General features: G+C 44.8%; 1 protein-coding gene across 1 annotated transcript in view; it reads right to left on the reverse strand.

The window, feature by feature from the left end:
- Positions 1-464: 464 nt before the first annotated feature.
- COL27A1 (collagen type XXVII alpha 1 chain) overlaps positions 465-22,840 on the reverse strand; it is a 349,655-nt gene continuing 327,279 nt past the window's right edge. Inside the window, exons 51-60 of the mRNA XM_056860156.1 lie at positions 19,198-19,251; positions 17,920-17,955; positions 14,437-14,454; positions 12,730-12,765; positions 9,799-9,825; positions 7,971-8,036; positions 6,998-7,166; positions 3,729-3,838; positions 1,861-2,067; positions 465-727 (exon numbers count right to left, since the gene is read on the reverse strand). Of these exons, the coding sequence (XP_056716134.1) occupies positions 581-727; positions 1,861-2,067; positions 3,729-3,838; positions 6,998-7,166; positions 7,971-8,036; positions 9,799-9,825; positions 12,730-12,765; positions 14,437-14,454; positions 17,920-17,955; positions 19,198-19,251 (870 nt within the window). The 3' untranslated portion in view covers positions 465-580. The remainder of the gene's footprint in view (positions 728-1,860; positions 2,068-3,728; positions 3,839-6,997; positions 7,167-7,970; positions 8,037-9,798; positions 9,826-12,729; positions 12,766-14,436; positions 14,455-17,919; positions 17,956-19,197; positions 19,252-22,840) is intronic.

Raw genomic sequence — 22,840 nt, forward strand, 5'->3', positions numbered from 1 at the left:
TATTATTTTTTGCCTTAAATAAAATATATTTTCTCTCTCTCTTTCGCTAATATTGCACATCAAAATGCTTCCTGTTCCAGAACAACAAGCAGCTGAAAACAGTTTGCAAATTCGTCTTTCCGAGTCTCCTTCCTAGGGCATACCGCAAAGCCCTGCCTGTTAACAGTTCCACAAAGCCCTGCCTGTTGACGTCACAGTTCAGGAAAGCCACATTTGGTAACGTGAAGACTGAGCAGGCTATTCCGGCTTTCTCTGAAAAGATCGTGTCTAACTTTTCTTTGGCTGAGGGGGGACAAGCGAACAGTTTGGGTGTGGAATTTTTCGGGATGACCGGCCTCTATTTCAGCTTCCTAAGCCCCGTCGATTGAATCCTGTCTTCTCCTGCAGCTCTCTCCTCCCCACAGTGGAGAGCCAGAGTCTGACAGACTGAGGGCTCATTGAAATTTTTACGTGGTCCGAGCTCCGTAGGCCCAGGCCTGAATCTTGTAAAGGTGTGGGTGGGGGAATGAGCCCTGCTCAAAGATGCAGCATCCCCAAAAGGAAAGAAGTCCAAAGTTTGAAGCAATGCAGAGGCCGCCGCTTAGAGGAAACACACTGGCCCGACTTCAAGGAGATACTGTTTCCCTGGCTCGGATGGTGGAAGGTTGTAGATATTGGTGATTGGTAGCTGGTGGAGGTCTTGTGTCCGGAACATTAAAAGAGTCTGATGCCACTGTCCATCTTGAATCTGAATGAAAACAGAAGAATTAAATAAAGAGTCCAATCTAATTTTTTTGACTGATTGTGATTATTGAACACTTGAAGCTGCCTTATACTGAATCAGACCCTTGGTCCATCAAAGTCAGGATTGTCTACTCTGACTGGCAGCAGCTCTCCAGTGTCTCAGGCAGAGGTCTTTCACATCACCTACTTGCCTCGTCCCTTTAACTGGAGATGCCGGGGGGATTGAACCTGGGACCTTCTGCATGCCAAGCAGATGCTCTAAATGGTTAATTATTGTTGTTAGCTTGTTGATAAAGGTCCCCTGTGCAAGCACCGGGTCATTCCTGACCCATGGGGCGACGTCACATCCCAACGTTTTCTATGCAGACTTTGTTTTTGCGGGGTGGTTTGCCAGTGTCTTCCCCAGTCATCTTCCCTTTACCCCCAGCGAGCTGGGTACTCATTTTACCAACCTTGGAAGGATGGAAGGCTGAGTCAACCTTGAGCCGGCTACCTGAAACCAGCTTCCGCTGGGATCGAACTCAGGTCGTGAGCAGAGCTTCGACTGTAGTACTGCAGCTTACCACTCTGCGCCACGGAGCTCCTAGCTTGTTGATAATTGGATTGTATTGATATTATTGATTGTGAACCGCCCTGAGCTCCGGTTCACCAGATTAGCATCCGCAGCTCATGTGGAGGAGTGGGGAATCAAACCCGGTTCTCCAGATCAGAGTCCACCACTCCAAGCCACCATTCTTAGCCACTACACCACGCTGGCTCCCTGGAGAGAAAGATACAGTGAGAATACTGATCACGTTATAGCTCTTGTGTGTAACATCCCTGCCCGGACAACATATAACACGTCATTCTCTACCCAACCACAACATCCTCAATGTCTTCCCTTACTGTTAATTGAAACATTAGTGCAGTATGCTCAAACTGGCAGAAGGTGGCACTGTTGCTTTAAGGAACCTGCACTGTATTCAATTCTGGTTAGAAAGAAGACATCCAGAAAAAAAAGGGGGGGGGGCAACATTTACAACAAGAAAGAGCCACTAAAATCAGAACGACCAACTACAGTAGGAGTAAACCTGTAAAATAACCCAGCCCTGCCAGTGGATGTAAACCCACCCCCCTCTGCCTACCCCTCCAGCCTACCTTGCAATTGTTTGCCACCACGTCGGGTCTCAGCTGCCCTCCTGCTTCAAACATCTGCCCGTTCCAGGCCTTAAACTGCACCCCTTTCTCCGAGGGCTCTTCCTGCCACACGGGAGTGTTGAGGCAGTGGAAGGTGATGTTCTGAACGACCTCGGAGCTCAGGAGGTGAAGGAAATTCATTTGTACTCTTCCAATGTCAAAATCCAGCTGGTTTAGGAGAGAAGGGAGTGAGAGGGGAGAGGGCACCCAGCCTCCAGGGCAGGCGGGGGTCATTGGGCTAGATCGCTGCCACGCAGAGCCCATGTCAGAGCAGCACGTCTTCAGTGTACACAAAGCTTCAAACCACGACCAGGTCCCTTACCCACCCAGACCTTCTTCTGCTGGTAATATAAGAACATAAGATAGGCCATGCTGGATCAGACCAAGGTCCATCAAGTCCAGCAGTCTGTTCACACAGTGGCCAACCAGGTGCCTCTAGAAAGCCCACAAACAAGACAACTGCAGCAGCATTGTTCTGCCTGTGTACCACAGCACCTAATATAATAGGCATAAGAACATAAGAAAAGCCCTGCTGGATCAGACCAAGGCCCATCAGGTCCAGCAGTCTGTTCATATAGTGGCCAACCAGGTGCCACTAGGAAGACCACAAACAAGACAACCGCAGAAACACTCTCCTGCCTGTGTTTCACAGCACCTAATATAATAGGCATAAGAACATGAGAAAAGCCCTGCTTTTCCCAGTTAGGATGTGGCAGCGTTACATGTGCCCTTCTAAGTATAGAATCATAGAGTTGGAAAGGTCCACACAGGCCATCTACTGCAATCCCCTGCTTAATGTAGGATCAGCCAAAAGCATCCTTGACAAGTGTTGGTCTAGCCTCTGCTTAAAGACTGCCATTGAGGGGAGCTCAACACCTCCCTAGGTAGCTGATTCCACTGTTGAACAACTCTTACTATAAAAAACCTTTTTCCTAATATCCAGCCAGTACCTTTCTGGAAAATTTAAAAAAAACTACCCTCTCACAAAGGCTATGTCCCTGCAACAGTGGTGAACCGGAAACACTAGAACATGTCCTCCTAAGGTGAAGTTACTATAAGGAGGATAGGGAGAAGATTCTTGGCCCCCTTTTAAGAAAGAGCACTGATTATCCTGAATCTGTTAGAGTTAACATCCTTTTTAAGGATGAATTTTCTCAGGTAACAAAGTTGGTGGGCAAGTTTTGTAGAATAGTATTTAATTTTCAGAAATCTAAACAGAAATAAGAACATAAGAAAAGCCCTGCTGGATCAGACCAAGGTCCATCAAGTCCAGCAGTCTGTTCACACAGTGGCCAACCAGGTGCCTCTAGGAAGCCCACAAACAAGATGACTGCAGCAGCATCCTGCCTGTGTTTCACAGTGCCTAATATAATAGGCATGCTCCTCTGATCCTGGAGAATGAAAAGTTGTAGATGGGATTAATTGTTTAAATATATATTGCAGACCAGCTTTTAACCATTTTAAAAAGAGTAATATTTTGTACAGTGTTTTAACCAAAATGTATTGTTTTATAGTGCCGGTCTGGGTAAGGCAATATAACTGCAAACATTTTATGTTTGGTCCAAGGACCGTAATAATAAATCTTGTTGTTCTACCTATCTGCTCGCAATTTAAACCCATTATTGCGAGCCCTGTCCTCTGCTGCCAACAGGAACAGCTCCCTGCTCTCCTCTAAGTGACAGCCCTTCAAATAGTGAAACAGAGCAATTCTGTCTCCTCTCAGCCTCCTCTTTTCAAGACTAAAAATTTGGTGAACTGCCCCTGACTGACAGTGGCGTTCAGGTGGTGGCCCCAGCCTGTGGATGAGATGGCTCAAGATTTCTACATACCTTTGAGGCAGTGATGGGGCTGACACAGGTCTGTCCTCCTTGGGTGAAGTTGCAGGTGACCTGAATGCTATCTGAGGAACAGCCAAGATTTGGGTCAATCCAGTAGGGGCCTGAAGAAAAGAAGGACCCCGGCATTAGAGAAGGGCCCCAACATGAGAGCAATTCCACCCGCAACGTTCTGCCGACAAGACTTGCCCTGTTCTTCACACCAGCACGCGTATGGGTCAACAAGCGCGCACAAAAAAGTCACAAGGCCCAACGCACCGTCCAGCGCTTCTCAAGCAGCATGATGGGAGAATTAAGGCAAAGCATCGTCTTGTGTCCATTTTAATTATGGGATGTGCTAGCTTGTTACAATAATTATTTTAATTGCTTTCTTATGTCTTGTATATAGCTCCTTAACTTGTCTTATCATCCTCATGGATGTCCCCTTGGAAGCTCAGGCTAAAAGCTGCAGGGTACACCTTTTGATAAATACTTCCAATAAGGGATTTGCAACAGTCCGAGGAAGAATTCTGTCACAAAGCCTTTCCCCAGTCCTAACATTAGCATCGGTATTTTGATTACAGGACCACTTTGCTCATTTTGGCTTTGTTTCATTGGCTTCATAGTTAAGATTGCATGAAAAGTACTTTTTGTGCACAGGTATTTCTCTCTAAGTTACACTGCATCATGGGGCCTGCATTATTAAGCCTGTGCCAGTCTGTCTGCCTCCTCCTGATAAGCCAAGTGAGCTAAGCAGTTGCTTTTGGCAGAGTCTTCATTGCAGCTGTCCTGCCTGGCACAACTCCACCCAGACCCTTCTTCCTCATCACGGAATGGATTCCCCGAGAGAGTGACAAAGGTTCCTTCCTCCAGCCTTCAGGAAGACTTGCAAAACAGTCGTTTTTATGAGAGACTTTTGATGATTTCCCCCCATTATGGTCTTTGTAGTCTTATTTCTGTGTGTTCCTTTCCCACTTCATTGGGGGGGGAGTTATGTTTTTTTTTAAATAATTGATTATTGTGTTTCAATTGGGCAGCTGAGTTGGTCTGCAATAGAAGAGCAAGATGAGAGTCCAGTAGCACCTTAAAGACCACAAGATTTCCAGGTTATAGGCTTTCAAGAGTCAAAGTTCCCTTCATCAGATACAAATAGGAATGGAGATCCCCGAGCCCTTATATAACACCCCTTCCACCTCCTAACTGGGATATAAGGGTCTAGGGATCTCCATTCCTACTTGTATCTGACAAAGGGAGCTTTGACTCTCAAAAGCTTGTACCTTGGAAATCTTTTCAAAGGAGTAAATAAATAAATGACAAAGTGCTATTTGGGTGAAAGTGAAGAAGAAAGAAAGAGCCCTGCAGATTTTGGACAGTCTGTTTGTAATTCAGGGGCACAGTGCAGCATTATTGGAACCTCCCATTAAAATCCCACGTGGAATTTAATGACAACCCTCCTTCAAATATCCCCAAAACTCAACAATTCTGGACACAGTCTGGGTCAAATTAAATCCTGTTTGTTGTTCTTATGCATGAAACATTTATAATCCACTTTCTGATCCCGAGAACAGATCCTCAAAGTACACTATAGTAATCCTTTATCTCCTTTCCCCCCTAGATGAATCAGCCATTGGCTATTCATCTACCTTTTCACACTTTAAAAAAAGGTGGAAATGAAATTTAATTTTTCCTTGACACTATAAAGAGAAAAGTTGCCACAGCTTTCACACAATTGACCAGTCTTCTTGACAGCAGATTACGCAGTATCCGCTTCTCAGAAAGTGTCGATGCCCTGATAGACGGGACACAGATTCTGAAATCGGGAACTGCTCCTTGGTTTAAACTTTTCAAAACCGACCATCTTAGAGCTTCTTATTTAGCCAACATACCAAACTCAAAGCTTAGAGAAGCCTTTATGTCCCTAAGGTTTCAAACAATGCCAATGGCTGCATTGATCGGGCGTTATTGCCAAATTTCAAAAGATCACTGTTTTTGCATCTGTGGAATGTCTGCTATGGAGGACTTATACCACTACTTATTTGAATGCCCTCTATTGCTGGGTTGGTTTCTAGCCTAAACACTTGTCCTAGTGCTGAGAAATTAGCATTTTTATTAAAAGACTCTGATGGGTTTGTTTCTTATAGGACCTCTCTGTATGCTCTGGTGGCATCAATTTAGCATAGTTTTATTATGCATATTTATTATCAATCTAGCATTTATTAACCTAGTATTTTCCTTTTATTATGTATTTGTGGTATTGTTGACATGCTTGTAATGGCCTAAGGCAATATGCAAATAAAATTATTCAGTACTGCTTCCCAGAAAGTGTCTTTAGCTGGTTTTATCCAGGGAGTGATAAATTTATTTCGTGCAGTGTTAAAAACAATGATAAAACAATGTGGGCTAGCGAGTCTACTTGATCCTTGATTCTTAAACAAGCTACTTTCTGCTAAGTGAGGAATCTTGCATTTAGAGAAGGTAGGTACTGGATCCAGTCCAGCAAATATAAAACAAACTAGATGCCACTGCTGCAACTATTTAACTTTTCAAAAATGGAACACATTCAATGTTCTCCTTCTTCTATTGCGAGTGCTAGAAACTTTCCCACAATGTTACCATCAAGAACCCCTTTGGATTTTATCAACCCTGTGTATCAACGCAAGGAGGAAAGAGACTATATTCACGATGTGTGTGTGTGTCTCCAGTGCAGAGTGCAACACCACTACCTTTTAAGGAGAATCAATCTGGCTTACAATAGCCTTCCCTTCCTCTCCCCACAACAGACACCACGTGAGATAGGTGGGGCTGGGAGAGAACTGCGACTAGCTCAAGGTCACCCAGCAGAAGGGTTGCCAGGTTCCTCTTCACCACCAGTGGGAGGTTTTTGGGGTGGAGCCTGAGGAGGGTGGGGTTTGGGGAGGAGAGGAACTTTAATGCCATAGAGTTCAATTTCCGAAGCAGCCATTTTCTCCATGTGAACTGATCTCTATAGGCTGGAGATCAGTTGTAATAGCAAAAGATCTCCAGCTAGTACCTAGAGGTTGGCAACCCTACCCAGCAGGCTTCATGTGTAGGAGTGGGGAAACCAACACGGTTCACCAGATTAGCATCCACCGCTCATGTGGAGGAATGGAGAATCAAACCCGGTTCTCTAGATTAGGGTCTACCATTCTTAACCACTACACCACACTGGATCCCTGAGGAACTCTGAGCCACAATAAGTTTCTGCACTCAGCCCACGATGCACCAAAGCCGACGATGTTCCCAGGACCAATTTTCCTGCCTACCATCTTGCATCTTCTGTTCACAGTTCATGAGGTCTCTACAGATGCGGGCAGGGTTGCCCTTTGTTCCAAGGGGTCTCTTGATGCTCTGGATGAGGGTGCTGAGGTAGTGCAGAGTCTTAAAGATCTCCCCTCCTTGGTCCAGCATTGGAAGGTCTGGATATTGATAGCCCTGCTCAAACAGAAACGGGGGGGGGGGAGCACGTTAAAAAGGAGAAGAGTTGGTTTTTATACCCTCCTTTTCTCTACCTTTAAGGAGTCTCAAAGCGGCTTATAATCACCTTTTCTTCCCCTCCCCACAACAGACTCCTTATGAGGTAGGATGGGGCTGAGAGAGTTCAGAGAGAATTGTGACAAGCCCATGGTCACCCAGCAGATTTCATGTGGAGGAGTAGAGAAACAAAGAAGAGTGAATTTTTATACCTCACTTTTCTCTACCTTTAAGGAGTCTCAAACTGGCTTAGAAGAAGAAGAAGAAGAGTTGGTTTTTATATGCCGACTTTCTCTACCACTTCAGGGAGACTCAAACCGGCTTACAATCGCTTTCCCTTCTCACAACAGACACCCTGTGAGGTAGGTGAAGCGGAGAGAATGTGACTTGCTCAAGGTCAGCCAGCTGGCTTCGTGTGTAGGAGTGGGGAAACCAATCCAGTTCACCAGATTAGCCTCCGCCACTCATGTAGAGGAGTGGGGAATCAAACCCAGTTCTCCAGATCAGACTCCACCGCTCCAAACCACCGCTCTTAACCACTACACCACGCTGGCTCCCTTCTGCGCTGGCTTACAATCACCTTCTCCTCACAACAGACACTTTGTGAGGTCGGTGAGGCTGAGAGAGCTGTGACTAGCCCAAGGTCACCCCCATGCAAGTCACAGACAGACCATCCCAGAGGGTCCAGTTATTTGGGTGGCATCTGCATAGGAAAATGTCCCAGCGAGCCTTGAGCACAGCATCTGCAAGCTGCCCAGAACGTACCTCAGTCTTGAATGCAGTGCCGGTGTTCATCGCTGCTTGGAAAGCTGCACCAAAGCTATCTTGTTGCTGGTTCGGGAGAGGAGAGGGGAAAAAAGATAGATTTGAATGGAGAAAGGTGGATCAAACCTCTGCCCGTGGACACATGCTACATGCTATGTGTTGCCCTGTAACGCTTTTCCTCATGGACATTCTTTCATTGGGAGAAGTACCAAGCAGGGGGGCGGGAGAGGAAATATGGTCTTTTAAGCCCTTTCTCTTCCAGCTGTTTGTCTGCTCTGAATTACCCTCCTCCCCTTTGGACCCCAAAAGCATAAGATGCAGGGCTCTGCATTTTACCTCTTAGGGAGAAAAGGAGCTGGGGTGAGTGAATTGTTTGGCCCCCACTTCCTGCTGGTCTCCCTCCTCTCGACCTGAAGCTAACTGCAGCTGCTGGAACTGCTAAGAGAGACCTCCCCCGGGGAAAACCATCTCAGAACTTCATGACAGCCAGTGTGGGATAGTGGTTAGAGCAGCGTTTCTCAACCTTTTTACCCTTGCGGAACCCCTGAAATAATATTCATGTCTCAGGGAACCCCTACATATGATGATTTACATATGATTAGCCTATTCATCACTATTTCTCACGGAACCCTAGGGTTCTGGGGAACCCTGGTTGGGAAACGCTGAGTTAGAGCATCGGACTGGGGAGATCCAGATCCAAACCCCAGTTAGCTGAGCAATTCACTAGGCGACTCTGGACCAGGCCCCCTCTCGGCCTGGCCTACCCCCCAAGCCTGCTGCGATGATGAAATGACGCAGGCAAGAGCAATACGCTGGCGTAAGCTCCTCAGGAGGTGGGTAGGATAAAAAGACAATACATAGTACATGTAGCTGCATTTTGAAAGCTGGCATCACAGGGGTATCGTCCAAGGTGGACCACTGGTTTGATTCCGTATAAGGCAGTTCTCCGTAACCCAGTAGGAGAGCCCGTGCGGTGTTTGCCAAAGGGCCCAGGCTCAATCGGCGGCGTCTCCAGTTAAACAAGCTTGGGAAAGACCTTCCCCTGCCTGAAAGCCTGAAGAATCAGGCAGAGCAGATGATACTGAGCTTGATGGACCACTGGTCTGGCTCAGCACAAGGCGGCTTCATAGGGTCCCATTTAAAATTAAATAAAAATAAAGCAGCCCTTGATGTACCCTACGTAGCCTCCCCGAGGCCAGGATGATACCCTGAGCTGGCAGTTCTATGTCTGGAGTTTCCATCTTTTTTTAAAAAGATTCTTATGCTCAACAAAGCTAGAGACGGATAAAGCCTTTTATCTGGGAATCTGTCTGTGAACTGGATAATTTGAGGGTTCTTTTAGCAGGGGCGGATGTTAATACTACATTGGCAGTTGCCCAGTCTCCCCCCCCCCCCAGTCAATTAAGATAAAAAAATACTAATTTTCTTATTGGTTATCTAGATATCTGTTTATATACAGATATAGCTCTTTTCTTTAATTTTGATTTTAGTGTGACACTGTTCAGGGCTGAATTAACCATATGAACAGGATCGTTAAAGTAAGTAAAAAGTCTCTTACCTGGTGTGGGAGAAATTTAAGCATTCCTCACGCCTATAAGCTATTTTAGATAAGAAAACTGTTCAGGGGAAAACTTAAACCACCTCTCTGCTCATGCCATGGTCCCAATCTGAATGAGGCCCCCGTAATCCAGTAAGAGACTTTTAAAAACCACCAGGAGCTCCCAAATGGAATTCCCAGTGTATCATCTAGTTAGGCTCCACCGTCTGCACATTAGCTTTCAATAATGCTCACAAACATACAAATAGAAAACAATTCCAGACAACTTACAAATGTATCCGGGATTCCTGGCAGACCCTACAAAAACAGAGACACAAGAAAATTATGAGTTATATCCCAAACAAGATGATAATCTGTTCTTTTGGCCACAGCTATTCTTTTGAGTCAAGATATTCCAAATATTCTTTACAGTGGACAACTGAGCTATATCTTCCGCTTTTCTGTAGTTGCTACACTGTGCAGAACACCCCCTCCCAAAAAAAATTGCTGCACCAGGAATACTCAGATTCTGAAATCAGAAGCCCCTTTGGTTTTTTATGCATGACTGTTTCCCTCACTATCACCCCTCCGATGACTTTGGGTCTTTGTATTTATTATGCATGCCGTTTCTGACTGTCAGAGGTTACCTCTCTCTCCTCCTGCATTTCCTCACATTTTGCCCGCGTTTTCAAATTTGAGATAAAACAGGTCTCTGAAAATATGGACAAAATGCAGGCAAACACAGGGGGAGAGAGAGGCGACCTCCGATGGTTGGAAACTACACAGAAAAAAACATCAAGGTCACAGAAAAAAATGGCACATTCATTTTTTAAAACTACAGACACTGCTTCTATTGTTTTGAGTTTTTTAACCCTCTCATTTGTTTTTTTTTGTTTTTTAAAAAGCTTTCAGATATTTCTGCAAACCTGGGGCTTCTCTTAGGTTTGTAGATACCCCCTCCAGATGTCCCTGGCTCCATTGTGTGCCTTTTTTGATCCGCACTCTACAGTCCAGTTTAAAATTAGATAGAATGATATAATACAAAACATAAGAGGGAACAGCCCAACTCCTGTCATCGCTTCTGCATGCTGCTCCCGCAGCTGCTTTCCCCTCTCCTCCTTCATGTCACTTCAATTTGCACCTCCCTTGCCAGCCATTTCTACCTATTCCATCCTACTATATTCCTCTCGCAGTCCCAGAAGTCCTCCACTTCTGTCTTCTCCAATTAATGGAAATCATGAGTCAACATGGCATCACTTCAGTGTTCAGGGGACCAGCCAGCGCACTCAGTAGAGCAGTAGGGCTGGCTGAGCATTGCCAAGCAGACGCTGCCTTCAAGTCTGCAATGAATTCTACACACTTTTTGGCTTGCTTAAATGAAAGCCCCATTTAGGATTTTTTTTTTAGCAAAGGCAAGCTCACAGGAGGGAGGGCCTTGTCAGCTTGTCAGCACACAGTGCCTGGTTTTTGCATCCTGGAAGCATCAGCATGCAGACACGACTTGCAAGCTGAATGTAGAAGAAGAAGAATTGCTTTTTATATGTCGACTTTCTCTACCACTTAAGGGAGAATCAAGCCAGCTTACAATCACCTCCCCCACCCCCACAAGAGACACCCTGTGAGGTAGGTGGGGCTGAGAAAGTGTGACTAGCCCAAGGTCGCCCAGCTGGCTTCATGTGTAGGAGTGGGGAAACAAATCCAGTTCACCAGATTAGAGTCCGCCGCTCATGTGGAGGAGTGGGGAATCAAACCCGGTTCTCCAGATCAGAGTTCACCGCTCCAAACCACCGCTCTTAACCACTACGCCACGCTGGCTCTGCCATGTGGACTAGAAACAAAGCTGTGCTTTCTCAGCAGTTCCAGGTTCTGCATGGAAACATAACATCGCTGCTAACGTTGGAGGTTTCCCCCACCCCACTTGAAAGAGTTCCACAGGGCCTGTAAGATAGACCTCTTCCACCAGGCCTATAAGTGAGGGCAGCCACAGGTGGATGATCAATGCTGGCCTCCCTACCCCCCCTTTTTTCCTTATATAATTGCCATTTATAGGGGGGTGGCCTGCCCGCTTGCCGATGACACCTTTTGCTACAGCGGGTACTACAGTAAGTTGTGCACCATCTATTTTAATAATTGGTTAATAATTTGTGAGTTGTATTGATTACTGGATGTTTTCATTGGTATTTTAACTGGTATTATTATGCAAGTTTGTGATTTTATCGTTGTTCCCCGCCCTGAGCCTGGTTTTGGCCAGGGAGGGCAGGCTAGAAATATAATAAACAAAAAACAAATAAATATAAATAAATAAAGGGGAAAGGTGATGATACGAATCCCCACCAATACAAAAAGTCTTAGAACCCACTGAGCCCTAGTTAAATGACAACTTTCTGCTCAGCACAGGAAATCGGTTTTATCTCCCAGTTTTACTGGTCGACTTGCAAAAGAGAAATATCTTTAAACAGCACAAATATAGGCCTAGTTCTCAGGGAGACTGGCAACTGGCGTTCAGACTGCAGTCTGAATAAATCTCCACTTTTTAGAATCATAGAGTTGGAAGGGACAACCAGGGTCATCTAGTCCAACCCCCTGCATAATGAAGGAAATTCACAACTACCTCCCCCCCACACACCCCAGTGATGCCCAGAAGATGGCCAAGATGCTCTCCCTCTCATCATCTGTCTAAGGTCATAGAATCAGCATTGCTGACAGATGGCCATCTAGCCTCTGCTTAAAAACGTCCAGGGAAGGAGAGCTCCCGACCTCCCGAGGAAGCCCACTGAGGAACAGCTCTAACAGTTAGAAAGTTCTTCCTAATGTCTAGATGGAAACTCTTTTGATTTAATTTCAACCCACTGGTTCTGGTCCAACCTTCTGGGGCAACAGAAAAAAACTCGGCACCATCCTCTATATGACAGCCCTTCAAGTACTTGAAGAAGGTTTATCATATCACCTCTCAGGGGGTTACCGCACTTTGTATTCCCAGCGACGTATTAAGAGTTTGAAAATGTTGTAAAAAACATCGGTTTAAAAGGTTTTTTGGATACCACAGCTTATAAATGGTTGGAAGACGTCTTCACAGCTAAAGGGGCCAAACAAAGTGCGAACAGTATTGTACATTCAGTACAGTGGTACATTAAAGTGGTACATTCAGACACAGCTTGACCACCTCTGTGAGAACAAAAATACCCATCCATCCTCGAAATGGCCTTATTCAAAAATACATACCGGCGGTCCGGGGGGTCCTCGAGGGCCTGGGGGACCCTAGGAAGTCAAAGATCAGAGAGATTAACTCAGAGGTGCCCCCTGAATTATCCCGCCAAGTCCAAACAGCCAGAGCACGTATAGAAGCCTTGCTGATCACCCACCTGGGCACTTTGAGAAGCCCTGCAAGGACTAAATAGTTGGGCTGGCTTTTGGTGGCCAGGCTTCTACAAACGCAGACATCACACTGACCCACAGTTCAACTTCCTCCCCTGTGTTTTGCCATAATGCCTGGATTCCAGCAGCGAATATAAATGCAGCCTATGAGAAATGGGTCACATCTTTCCTGTCAGAGGGTGAGGCTGGGGAAATTTTTAAATTCTATCACATATGCCTGGCATAAATTCTATCACATATGCCCCCTTTCAAGGCTCGGGCAGTCCAGTGTAGGACTGAGCAGAGGGGAGGCAACAGTGTGGAATGGGTGGGGTGGGGGAGAACAACTCCTCTGTGTCAAGAGACCAAAGAACACAGTTGAGTTCTAATTCCTTCACAAGCGTGTGTGTGTGTGTTTTTTGGGGGAAGGGTTCATCCCAACTGCAAGAATAAAGCCATCATAACTTCTGTACATTATATATGAAATTCATACATAAGTGAAATTCATTTATGCATGTATGCAAACTTATGTACAATTAAAAGACAACTAAAGGGTGTCCCCTTTGCAAGCACTGGGTCATTACTGACCCATGGGGTGATGTCACATCCCGACGTTTACTAGGCAGACTGTGTTTACGGGGTGGTTTGCCAGTGCCTTCCCCAGTCATCTACACTTTACCCCCAGCAAGCCCGGTACTCATTTTATCAAACTTGGAAGGATGGAAGGCGTCAACCTTGAGCCAGCTACCTGAAATTGACTTCCATCAGGATCGAACTCAGGTCATGGGCAGAGAGCTTACCACTCTGCACCATGGGGCTCCAGCACGTAATATTCATATATGAAAATATTAGGGAACACGAAAACTATATTAACCACACAGAGAAACCAAAATATTGCGGGGGGGGGGGTCTGCTTTACAATACTCAAAACAATATAAATGGCATGTAGGAGTTTGGAGCCTACGGAGGAACAATCTGACTGACAGGAAGATAGCCTAAAGACCATTTCCAAATAATCCCCTTGGTTGGGAGTCCCCCGCTATTCTCATTCATCCTGAGCCAGGCCTCTGCCTGCTGCTGATATGATCTTGGCTCGACTCTAATTCTGCCATTGTTCTGTTTCATGGGGTTCATTCTTTGCCGAGCTTGTCCCTGTTCTTTGTTTGGTGGCCTTTTTATGTCATCTGATATTGATAGGGTTGCCAACTGCCAGGTAGTAGCAGGAGATCTCCTGCTAATTCAACTGATATCCAGACGATATAGATCCCAGATCACCTGGAGAAAAATGGCCGCTTTGGCAATTGAACTCTATGGCATTGAAGCCCCTCCCCTCCCCAAACCCCACCCTCCTCAGACTCCGCCCCCCAAATTGAGAAGAGGGACCTGGCAACCCTAGATATTGGTCAGATGTGTGTTCTTACATGGATGCTTGGCACCCAGACCTTTTGCTAGGGCTTTTAAAAAAAACAAAAAAGGGTATTTAAGTCGACAGCCCATTTCTCTGCTCCTCTCAGCTTCCCAAGGATTTGGTTTTGCTTCTGCAATTTTTATTAGCAAAGGGCCTGGCATCCTTACCTTTGGGCCTTGCAATCCCTGGAAGAAAGAAGAAAATGAAAATGGGTCATTCGTTGAGAGCACTTGGTGGGGGGTTTTTTAGGTGTACTAGCGAATGACAAAAATAATTATGCTGAAATGAGATCATTTACTGAGGCCATTCAGTTGGCCTTGAGATTCGTTAGTCAGAATTTTCTAAGGTTTACTTCTCTAGTCCCCAAACTTCTGACACTGATTGTAACATAAAAAACTTATGTATACATATATGTTGTGTAGTGTGACAGTGCTCCATCAAGCCAGCATCCTGCAATGAAGGAAGTGTTGGGCTTAAATCCAGGAGACCTGAGTTCTAATCCTCACTCAGCTGTGAAACTTGCTGTGCGACCTTGGGACACTGCAAAATGAGGGGAACCCCATATATAACTTGCCTTCAGCTCTCGGGAGGAAAAGTTAAACATGTGAATAGTCTGTTTCCAACTCGGATTTTATACTCTCACAATATGGTACATTGTTCCCCTGATGACAAGCTCTTTGTGGCTCAAAACATGCTGGGGTCCCTTTATTCACGAATGCTGCCATCTCTGTTTGCTTAGGGTGGTTTATCCTTGCAAAATAAGGGCTTCTGAGACATCTGTCACCCAGCCCCCAGAGTCCTCTGAACATGACCTGGGGATCTGATGCCCAAGAGATATCATAGCCCTGGGATCTGCCGGACATGGATTCAGAAGGGGGAACTCCCCTAACAGACCTCTCTGCAGGGGGAGATGAATTATCCAGCCCTCAGCCTGGGAGAGGTAACTCAGACCTTCCAAGAGGCACAGAGCCCTCTTTTGCCTGCATAATGTCCCAGGTCCCGATCCTTGTCATCTTGATTGTGTGAACTGTCCATGTGGCAAGACACGGGTTTACATCAAGCCACACAAAATATTAGGTATTATATGGCCCAATGGCCAGCGTGGTGTAATGGTTAAGAGTGGCAGACTCTAATTTGGAGAACTGGGTTGGTTTCCCCACTCCTCCGCATGAAGCCAGCTGGGTCACAGTTCTCTCCGAACTCTCTCTGCCCCACCTACCTCACAAGGTGCCTGTTGTGGGGAGAGGAAGAGAAGGAGTTTGTAAACCGGTTTGACTCTCCTTAAAAAAGGTAAAGAAAATTGGGGTATAAAAACCAACTCTTCTTCTCTTATAGTCAATGATTTTTTTAAAATGTCTAGTTATAGTTATGAGATAAGTAAAATTAATTTGGCTTTCCTTTTATGTCTCCCTTTTCTTATGGTTTTCTATTTTCAGGTTAAAATATCTCATATAGTTCATTTCCGGATGTGTTTTTTTATAATTTTCTGTATTTATGACCACTGAGGAAGGCCTATTCAGGCCGAAACATGTCTTGTCTAGCATTGGTCATTTATACTGACTGTATATCAACTGTGTACAGGTTGAGTATGAGTATTCCTTATATGGACATTCGATATCCCAACTGACCCGAAAACCAGACTTTTTGAGCCGGCATGCAGGCATTACTCACAGGCCCTCAGTAGTGCACCAATTTGCTTTCTGATGGTTCAATGTACACAACATTATTTAAAATATTGTTTAAAATTACATTCAGGCTATGCGTATAAAGTGTATATAAAACATAAATGAATTGCGTGTTTAGACTTGGGTCCCATCCCCAAGATATCTCATTATGTATATGCAAATATTCCAAAATACGGAAAGATCCGAAATACGGACCACTTCTGATCCCAAGCAGTCCGGATAAGGGATACTCAACCTGTATAAGAATTTTGTAACTGACATTTTGATATGTTGCCTGCATTCCAGGCCCTGTGTTTTTAACACTTTTATAGTGTACACCTTGCAATAAATGCAAATATTTTGTTAGTTTATAGTTTGCAGCTCAACTTTTGAAGCTCTCTCCCCAATCCCTGTCACTCCAAGCAGCAAGACCAGGAATGAGAGCTGCTTGAGACCTTGCGGAGCCATTTCCCATTAGAGGCAACATTACCAGCTTAGTACAAGGCTTCATCTGTTCACCCCACTTAAATGTCCTGAAGATTTCCTTGAAGGGCAGCACAGCACTCTGGCTGAAGGGCCTCCGGCTCCACTTAAGGATGGATATAAAGGGTCTGTTGAGCATTGAACTTGGCTCAGTCAACCCCTGCTATCCCCAGGAGCTCTCCCAGGTCCTGAGGCACCCAAGACTGATTGAGTCAGTCCATAACTGACTCTCTCTGTTATCTGCTCCCCGCTGCTCTTTTGCTCCAGATCACTTTCCCAGCTTGGCTGGAACAGGGCAGCGAGTAATGTTGAAACTATCAACTTGCCAAATGCAATATTTACACACGCACACACACTCTAAAGCCCTGTAAATCCAACAGCATCCACAACTGGGAACTGCCAGGAAAGAAAATCCAATTAGTGGAGCAATAAATCTTTGTAAGTTTGAACCAACACTCAACTCCACTCCCTGATCCAAATTCATCTTAGCTTTCGTTACACAGGTTAAGTCCTAAAAGGTAAGAGTTTGACCAGCAATCTTCAAAGCTCATGTTCAACATTCCATAGATAATCTCTGTGAAGAAAAGCCACAAATATTCTCTCTCTCTGTGTGTTAAGTGCCATCAAGTCAATTCCGTCTCATGGCGACCCTATGAATCAATGACCTCCAAAACGTCCTATTGTTAACAGCCTTGCTCAGGTCTTGCAAACTGAGGGCTGTGGCTTCCTTTATAGAGTCCATCCATCCATCTCTTTTCCAGCTGCCTTCAACTTTTCCTAGCATTATGGTCTTTTCCAGTGACTCTTGTCTTCTCATGTGACCAAAGTACAATAGCCTCGGTTTAGTCATTTTAGCTTCTAAGGACAAATATTCTACCATATTTTTTATCTCCCCTCTTCCACTAAGGAGTCTGGAGTGGCATACATGTTCTCCCCTCATCCGTTTTATCCTCACAACAACCCTTTAAAGAAGGGTAGATCGAGAGAGAACAATTGACCCAAAGTCACTCAAACAGCTTCACAGCTGGGTCCGGATTTGAACCGAACTCTCCCAGTTTTTATTCCAACACTCTATCACTACACCACAATGGTAGGGTCAGTACTAGGGGGTGAGCACATACACATCCATTCAGTTTCTGGTTGGCTACAGCATCAATTCATGATGTCAATGTATAACAAAACAGTCATAGGTGAGCCAGTGCCTGGAGCTCAATGCCAGAGCATCTGCACAAGGTTCCGGGTTCATTCTCCAGTTAGAAGATCTTCGATAACAAGCAAAAAAAGGTGAACCTCTGTCAGTCCAAACAGACAGTACACAACACTCGAGGGCCGGAAGGTCTGACTTGGTAAAAGAGAGGTGATTTCATATGTTTGTAAACACTTAGATGGCTGTTCCATGCATCACTTTTATTGGTCACTTGCCAATTGCCATAAGATAAGGCAACAGGTGAACTACTTTCACCCATGTGTGAATCAATCCTAAAAAAGTGAAGGACTACTCACCGTTTCGCCACGACTGCCTTTGTCTCCTTTGGGGCCCTGCGTGAATAAAAACCCCCAACAACAACACATATATATTTACTATAATCATACCCCAAAATCCTACACATTTTTGGATACATTTATCTGTTTAGAAATTGTGGCATGGGTCTAAGAGAGTAAAAGAGTTACAATGCTTCAAAATTCAAGCAACAGAATGCACTGATGAATGCTCCTTCATCTGTAAAGCTCCCTGCCTGTCGAGAGTTGGCATGTCAGGGAGCAAGGTTCTAGCCTAGGCTTGCCTTTCTCCCAAAAGTTAGGTTTTTTTTACATTTTTTCCAACATTACAAATACTAACATTAAACATAAACATAAAAGCATATTCAGTGAGATCATTACATTGTATTAGAACTTACTTTAAATTATCCTTCAGTTATTAAATTCTTTGACTTCTCTGTATCATCATTATATTTTCGTTTCTTATAATATACATTTACTGTTCTTGAGCATTAGTGAGTTTGACTTGTTTCTTAACTATATAATTAAAAACATATTCCAATTTTCAGTAAATTCACAAGTTGATCTATTATGTAAGAAAGGCCATGCTGGATCGGACCAAGGTCCATCAAGTCTAGCAGTCTGTTCACACAGTGGCCAAACAGGCTCCTCTAGGAAGCCCACAGACAAGACGACTGCAGCAGCATTGTCCTGCCTGTGTTCCACAGCACCTAATATAATGGGCATGGCCCTTTGATACTAGAGAGAATAAATATGCATCATGACTAGTATTCATTTTGACTAGTAGCCATGGATAGCCCTCTCTTCCATGAACATGTCTACTCCCCTCTTAAAGCCTTCCAAGTTGGCAGCCATCATTACAACCTGGGGCAGAGAGTTCCACAATTTAACTATGTTCTTTGTGAAGAAAGACTTCCTTTTATCTGTTCTGAATCTCTCCCCCTCCAGCTTCAGCAGATGATCCCGCGTTCTAGTATTATGAGGGAGAAAATATTTTCCCTGTCCGCTCTCTCCACACCATGCATAATTTTATAGACCTCTATCATGTCTCCCCTTAACTGCCTTCTTTCCAAGCTAAGCAGACCTAAGCGTCAACCCGATGATGATAAGGGCCCAGATACCCACAGCATCTCCCTCATAGGGGCACTTGCAGCCAGGAAAAATTCACCCCTGAGAAGCAAGGGAGGGAACCATGGAAGTGCTTTGTCCCCAGAATTGATGGGGTGTTGCTGCATGTATTCTCCACTGCTTAAGTCAGAATGAACCAGAGAGAAAACTTACAGGGCTTCCTGTTGGACCCAGAATTCCAAGTGGTCCAATAACACCTTCCTTCCCCTGCAGGGAACAGAAATGTCAGTGAGTGTACGAGTTCCCAGCACGTCCACTTGCCAAAGCTACGTTTTATTCTCTCATTCTTCCTTTCGCACAACATCCCTCCCAAAGTAGCCCCTTTTATTCCCATTTTACAGACAGATAGGATGAGACTAAGCGGCAAGAGGCGGGATATCAACAACACTCACAACCATGCTGATTCACACAATGCCAAATCCATCTAGGAAGTAGCAGAAGTTGTATTAGAATCATACAATAGAATCACAGAGTTGGAAAGGTCCACCAGGATCATCTAGTCCAACCCCCTGCACAATGCAGGAAATTCACAACTACCTCCCCCACCACTCCCCCAGTGACCCCTACTCCACGCCCAGAAGATGGCCAAGATGCCCTCCCTCTTATGATCTGCCTAAGGTCATAATCAGCATTGCTGACTGATGGCCATCTAGCCTCTGCTTAAAAACCTCCAGGGAAAGAGTGCTTACCACCTCCTAAGGAAGCCTGTTTCACTGAAGAAATGCTCTAACTTGAAGTTAGTTGGTTTGATCTGAGACCAAAGTAGTATCGAGAGAGTGTAAATGGAGTTGCTGCTGTTGGGCAGGGCCAAATTGAGTGTTGCAAGTATGCCAATGTGTGTGTGTGTGTGTGGGGGGGTATCACCGTGCCCAGCCAGCTTTAAAATCTGGACGTTACAGATAAATGAACTGCTGTAGCAACGGCAGATGGGAAGCAACAGACCACCCCAGCCAGTCACGGGCCCCTCTGCTGAATGATAGCTCTGTGCCCCATTCAGGGTCATAAATCACACAACTGATAATTGTACAGAAGAAACCGGCACCCTTCATAGCCTTGGGAAGGAAACAGGCCAGGTGAAGCAGCAGGAAGAGAGTTGTCAGTGACCCAAACAGCCTGCCAGTGGCCAACACTTCTCACCTATGACATCCTTTTTTATATATAAATGTTTTATTTATACTTACATAACATTAACAAAACATATTACATACATGCAAAATCTAACATGAAATCTAACATAAGTTCTAACATAAAATCAAGTGCGCCTCGTTCAGCTTTAAATCTACTGTCCATTGAAAATTATTCTAAGTTATCTTCAGTACAGATTTGTTTTTTTATAAATGTACTTATTGGTAACTAAGAGTCTTTCAAAATATCACCTACATTGAAGTACACGAGAAAGAAAAATCTTGGTTATATCTTACTTATATTTTTATACTACTATAGTTATTTGCATAATTTTAAATTGCAAGTCAGAACATTCTTAATTTGAATATAGTTTAATTATTATGGTTATGATATCACAGTAGATTATTAATAGACTACTGAATTATTTGCTAAAGTTAAAAATTACAATTTTGCATTGTCATGGTAAACTTTCCTCTTTCTTTGCCATTCTTCCATTGGTCTTTTGTTCATCAGATGTGTCAGTTTGGCCATTCCTACGACATTTTTCTCTTCCTACTAGCTGGGTGACCAATATCTTGAACTTACCTGTGAAATAGTTTTCTACACTGTGGCCCATCCCCTGGATCCCATACCTAATCACTCCGCCTCTTCCTCTTTCTGGACACCACCAAATCACCTGACATCCAGGCCTTCTGTTCTCACTGCACTCCTACCCTGAGTTTCCTTCTCTAGTTCTCTGGATTTGAGTCAGCTTCTACTCTCCTGTGGGCACTCTTTGGATCATTTGGCCCAGGCTTTCTTGAACTCTTGTCTCAGCCTTGGCTAAACTCATCTAGCAGCTATTTACAACTTTGCACTTAGGCCTCGGTGGAAGTTTGGCACAAACCTCCTTCTCCCTTTCCGCTGTGTTCTCTTCTTTTCCCTCAAGCAGTCTCTCATGGTAAACAGTTTCACTTCTGTAATAATTCATATTCAAAACACCCTGATCTAGCCTTAATGTTCTGTCATGCCCTTTACTAAGTCTTGGTTCAAGCATTTACCAACCAAATTTCTTCCATTCAGCATCTCATGTTGCTTCCCACCTGTTATGGATTCTCCCACCTTTGCCTACTACCCTACGGCTGCCAATCGTTCATGTTTTCATTCTGCCTTGCCTCAAGAAGCTCAAGATATACATGGATTTTTCCTCCTTCACTTGAGACTTGAAACACACATGAACACACATGATACTGCCTTATACTGACTCAGACCCTTGGTCCATCAAAGTCAGTATTGTCCACTCAGACCAGCAGCAGCTCTCCAGGGTCTCAGGCTGAGGTCTTTCACATCACCTACTTGCCTGGTTCCTTTAACTGGAGATGCCGGGGATTGAACTTGGAACCTTCTGCATGCCAATCAGGTGCTCTACCACTGAGCCACAGCCCCTCACTGAGAGGTAGGTCAGGCTGAGCACGCATAACTGGTCACCCACGGAGCTTATTCAGATTAATGGAGATCTCAACCTAGTCTCCCGTCCCCTTTTCTGGTTCTTTATAGTATATCCCAGTTTGATTCAGGAAAATCCATGGAAGAAAAAGTGGCATTTTAAGATCAATCACTATATAAAATAAATAATTGGTTAATAGGTTTACAGAACATGCAGATTCACTCTGAGCAATGCAGTTCAGGATTTGGGGGGTGGGGGAGAATATCTTGAAATCCTTCAATTTCAGCCCCAACAGGTTGATTGTGGCTGGAGTTGGGGTGGTGCCATATATAAGGAGGCTCTGACTTTACCATCCTTCCACTAGGAAACTTTAGGGGAGGGGCTTTGGCTCATAAGAACATAAGAAAGGCCCTGCTGGATCAGACCAAGGCCCATCAAGTCCAGCAGTCTGTTCACACAGTGGCCAACCAGGTGCCTCCAGGAAGCCACAAACGGCTGCAGCAGCACCATCCTGCCTGTGTTCCACAGCACCTAATATAATAGGCATGCTCCTCTGATACTAGAGATAATAGGTATGCAGCATGACTAGTATCCATTTTAACTAATAGCCATAAATACCCCTTTCCTCAGTGGTAGAGCATCTGCTTGGAATGCAGAAGGTCCAAGATTCAATCCCCATCATCTCCAGTTAAAGGGACAAGGCAAGTAGGTGATGTGAAAGATCTCTGCCTGAGACCCTGGAGAGCCGCTGCCGGTCTGAGTAGACAATACTGACTTGGATGGACCAAGGGTCTGATTCAGTATAAGGCAGCTTCATGAGTTCATGTGTGTACAGCTGGGCTACTTAATTCTGTAAATGTGACTGAACCACTAATATCGGCCAAGGAGACAGTCCCCCAAGCAACATGGTGTGAACAGTGGGCATTCTCCTGCCCCCTTAAGGGGAGTCACCAGCCTTGGGAGCACAAAGCCGCTGTTCTCTTTTGAGCTGCAGGGAGTTTGAAAACAACCTGATGCCAAAGAGTAGATCAGGAATATTCTTCCCATGGGGAAATTCTCAGATAAAGCCGCTATGGAGGAAGTCTCTCGTTTGGCCAGGTTTCTGCTTCACAGCTTCCTTGGCTTCAGTTATTCCTGTGCTGGCACTAATGTCAATTCCAGCTGTTATCGTGCGGAAGAACCCAGCCCCAAAACAGAAACAAGGCAACCGTTAGGATTGGAACCAGTTAAAAAAAAAAAAACTCA

This window comes from Euleptes europaea, chromosome 14 (genome assembly GCF_029931775.1).
Source record: "Euleptes europaea isolate rEulEur1 chromosome 14, rEulEur1.hap1, whole genome shotgun sequence".
Lineage (NCBI taxonomy): Eukaryota > Metazoa > Chordata > Lepidosauria > Squamata > Sphaerodactylidae > Euleptes > Euleptes europaea.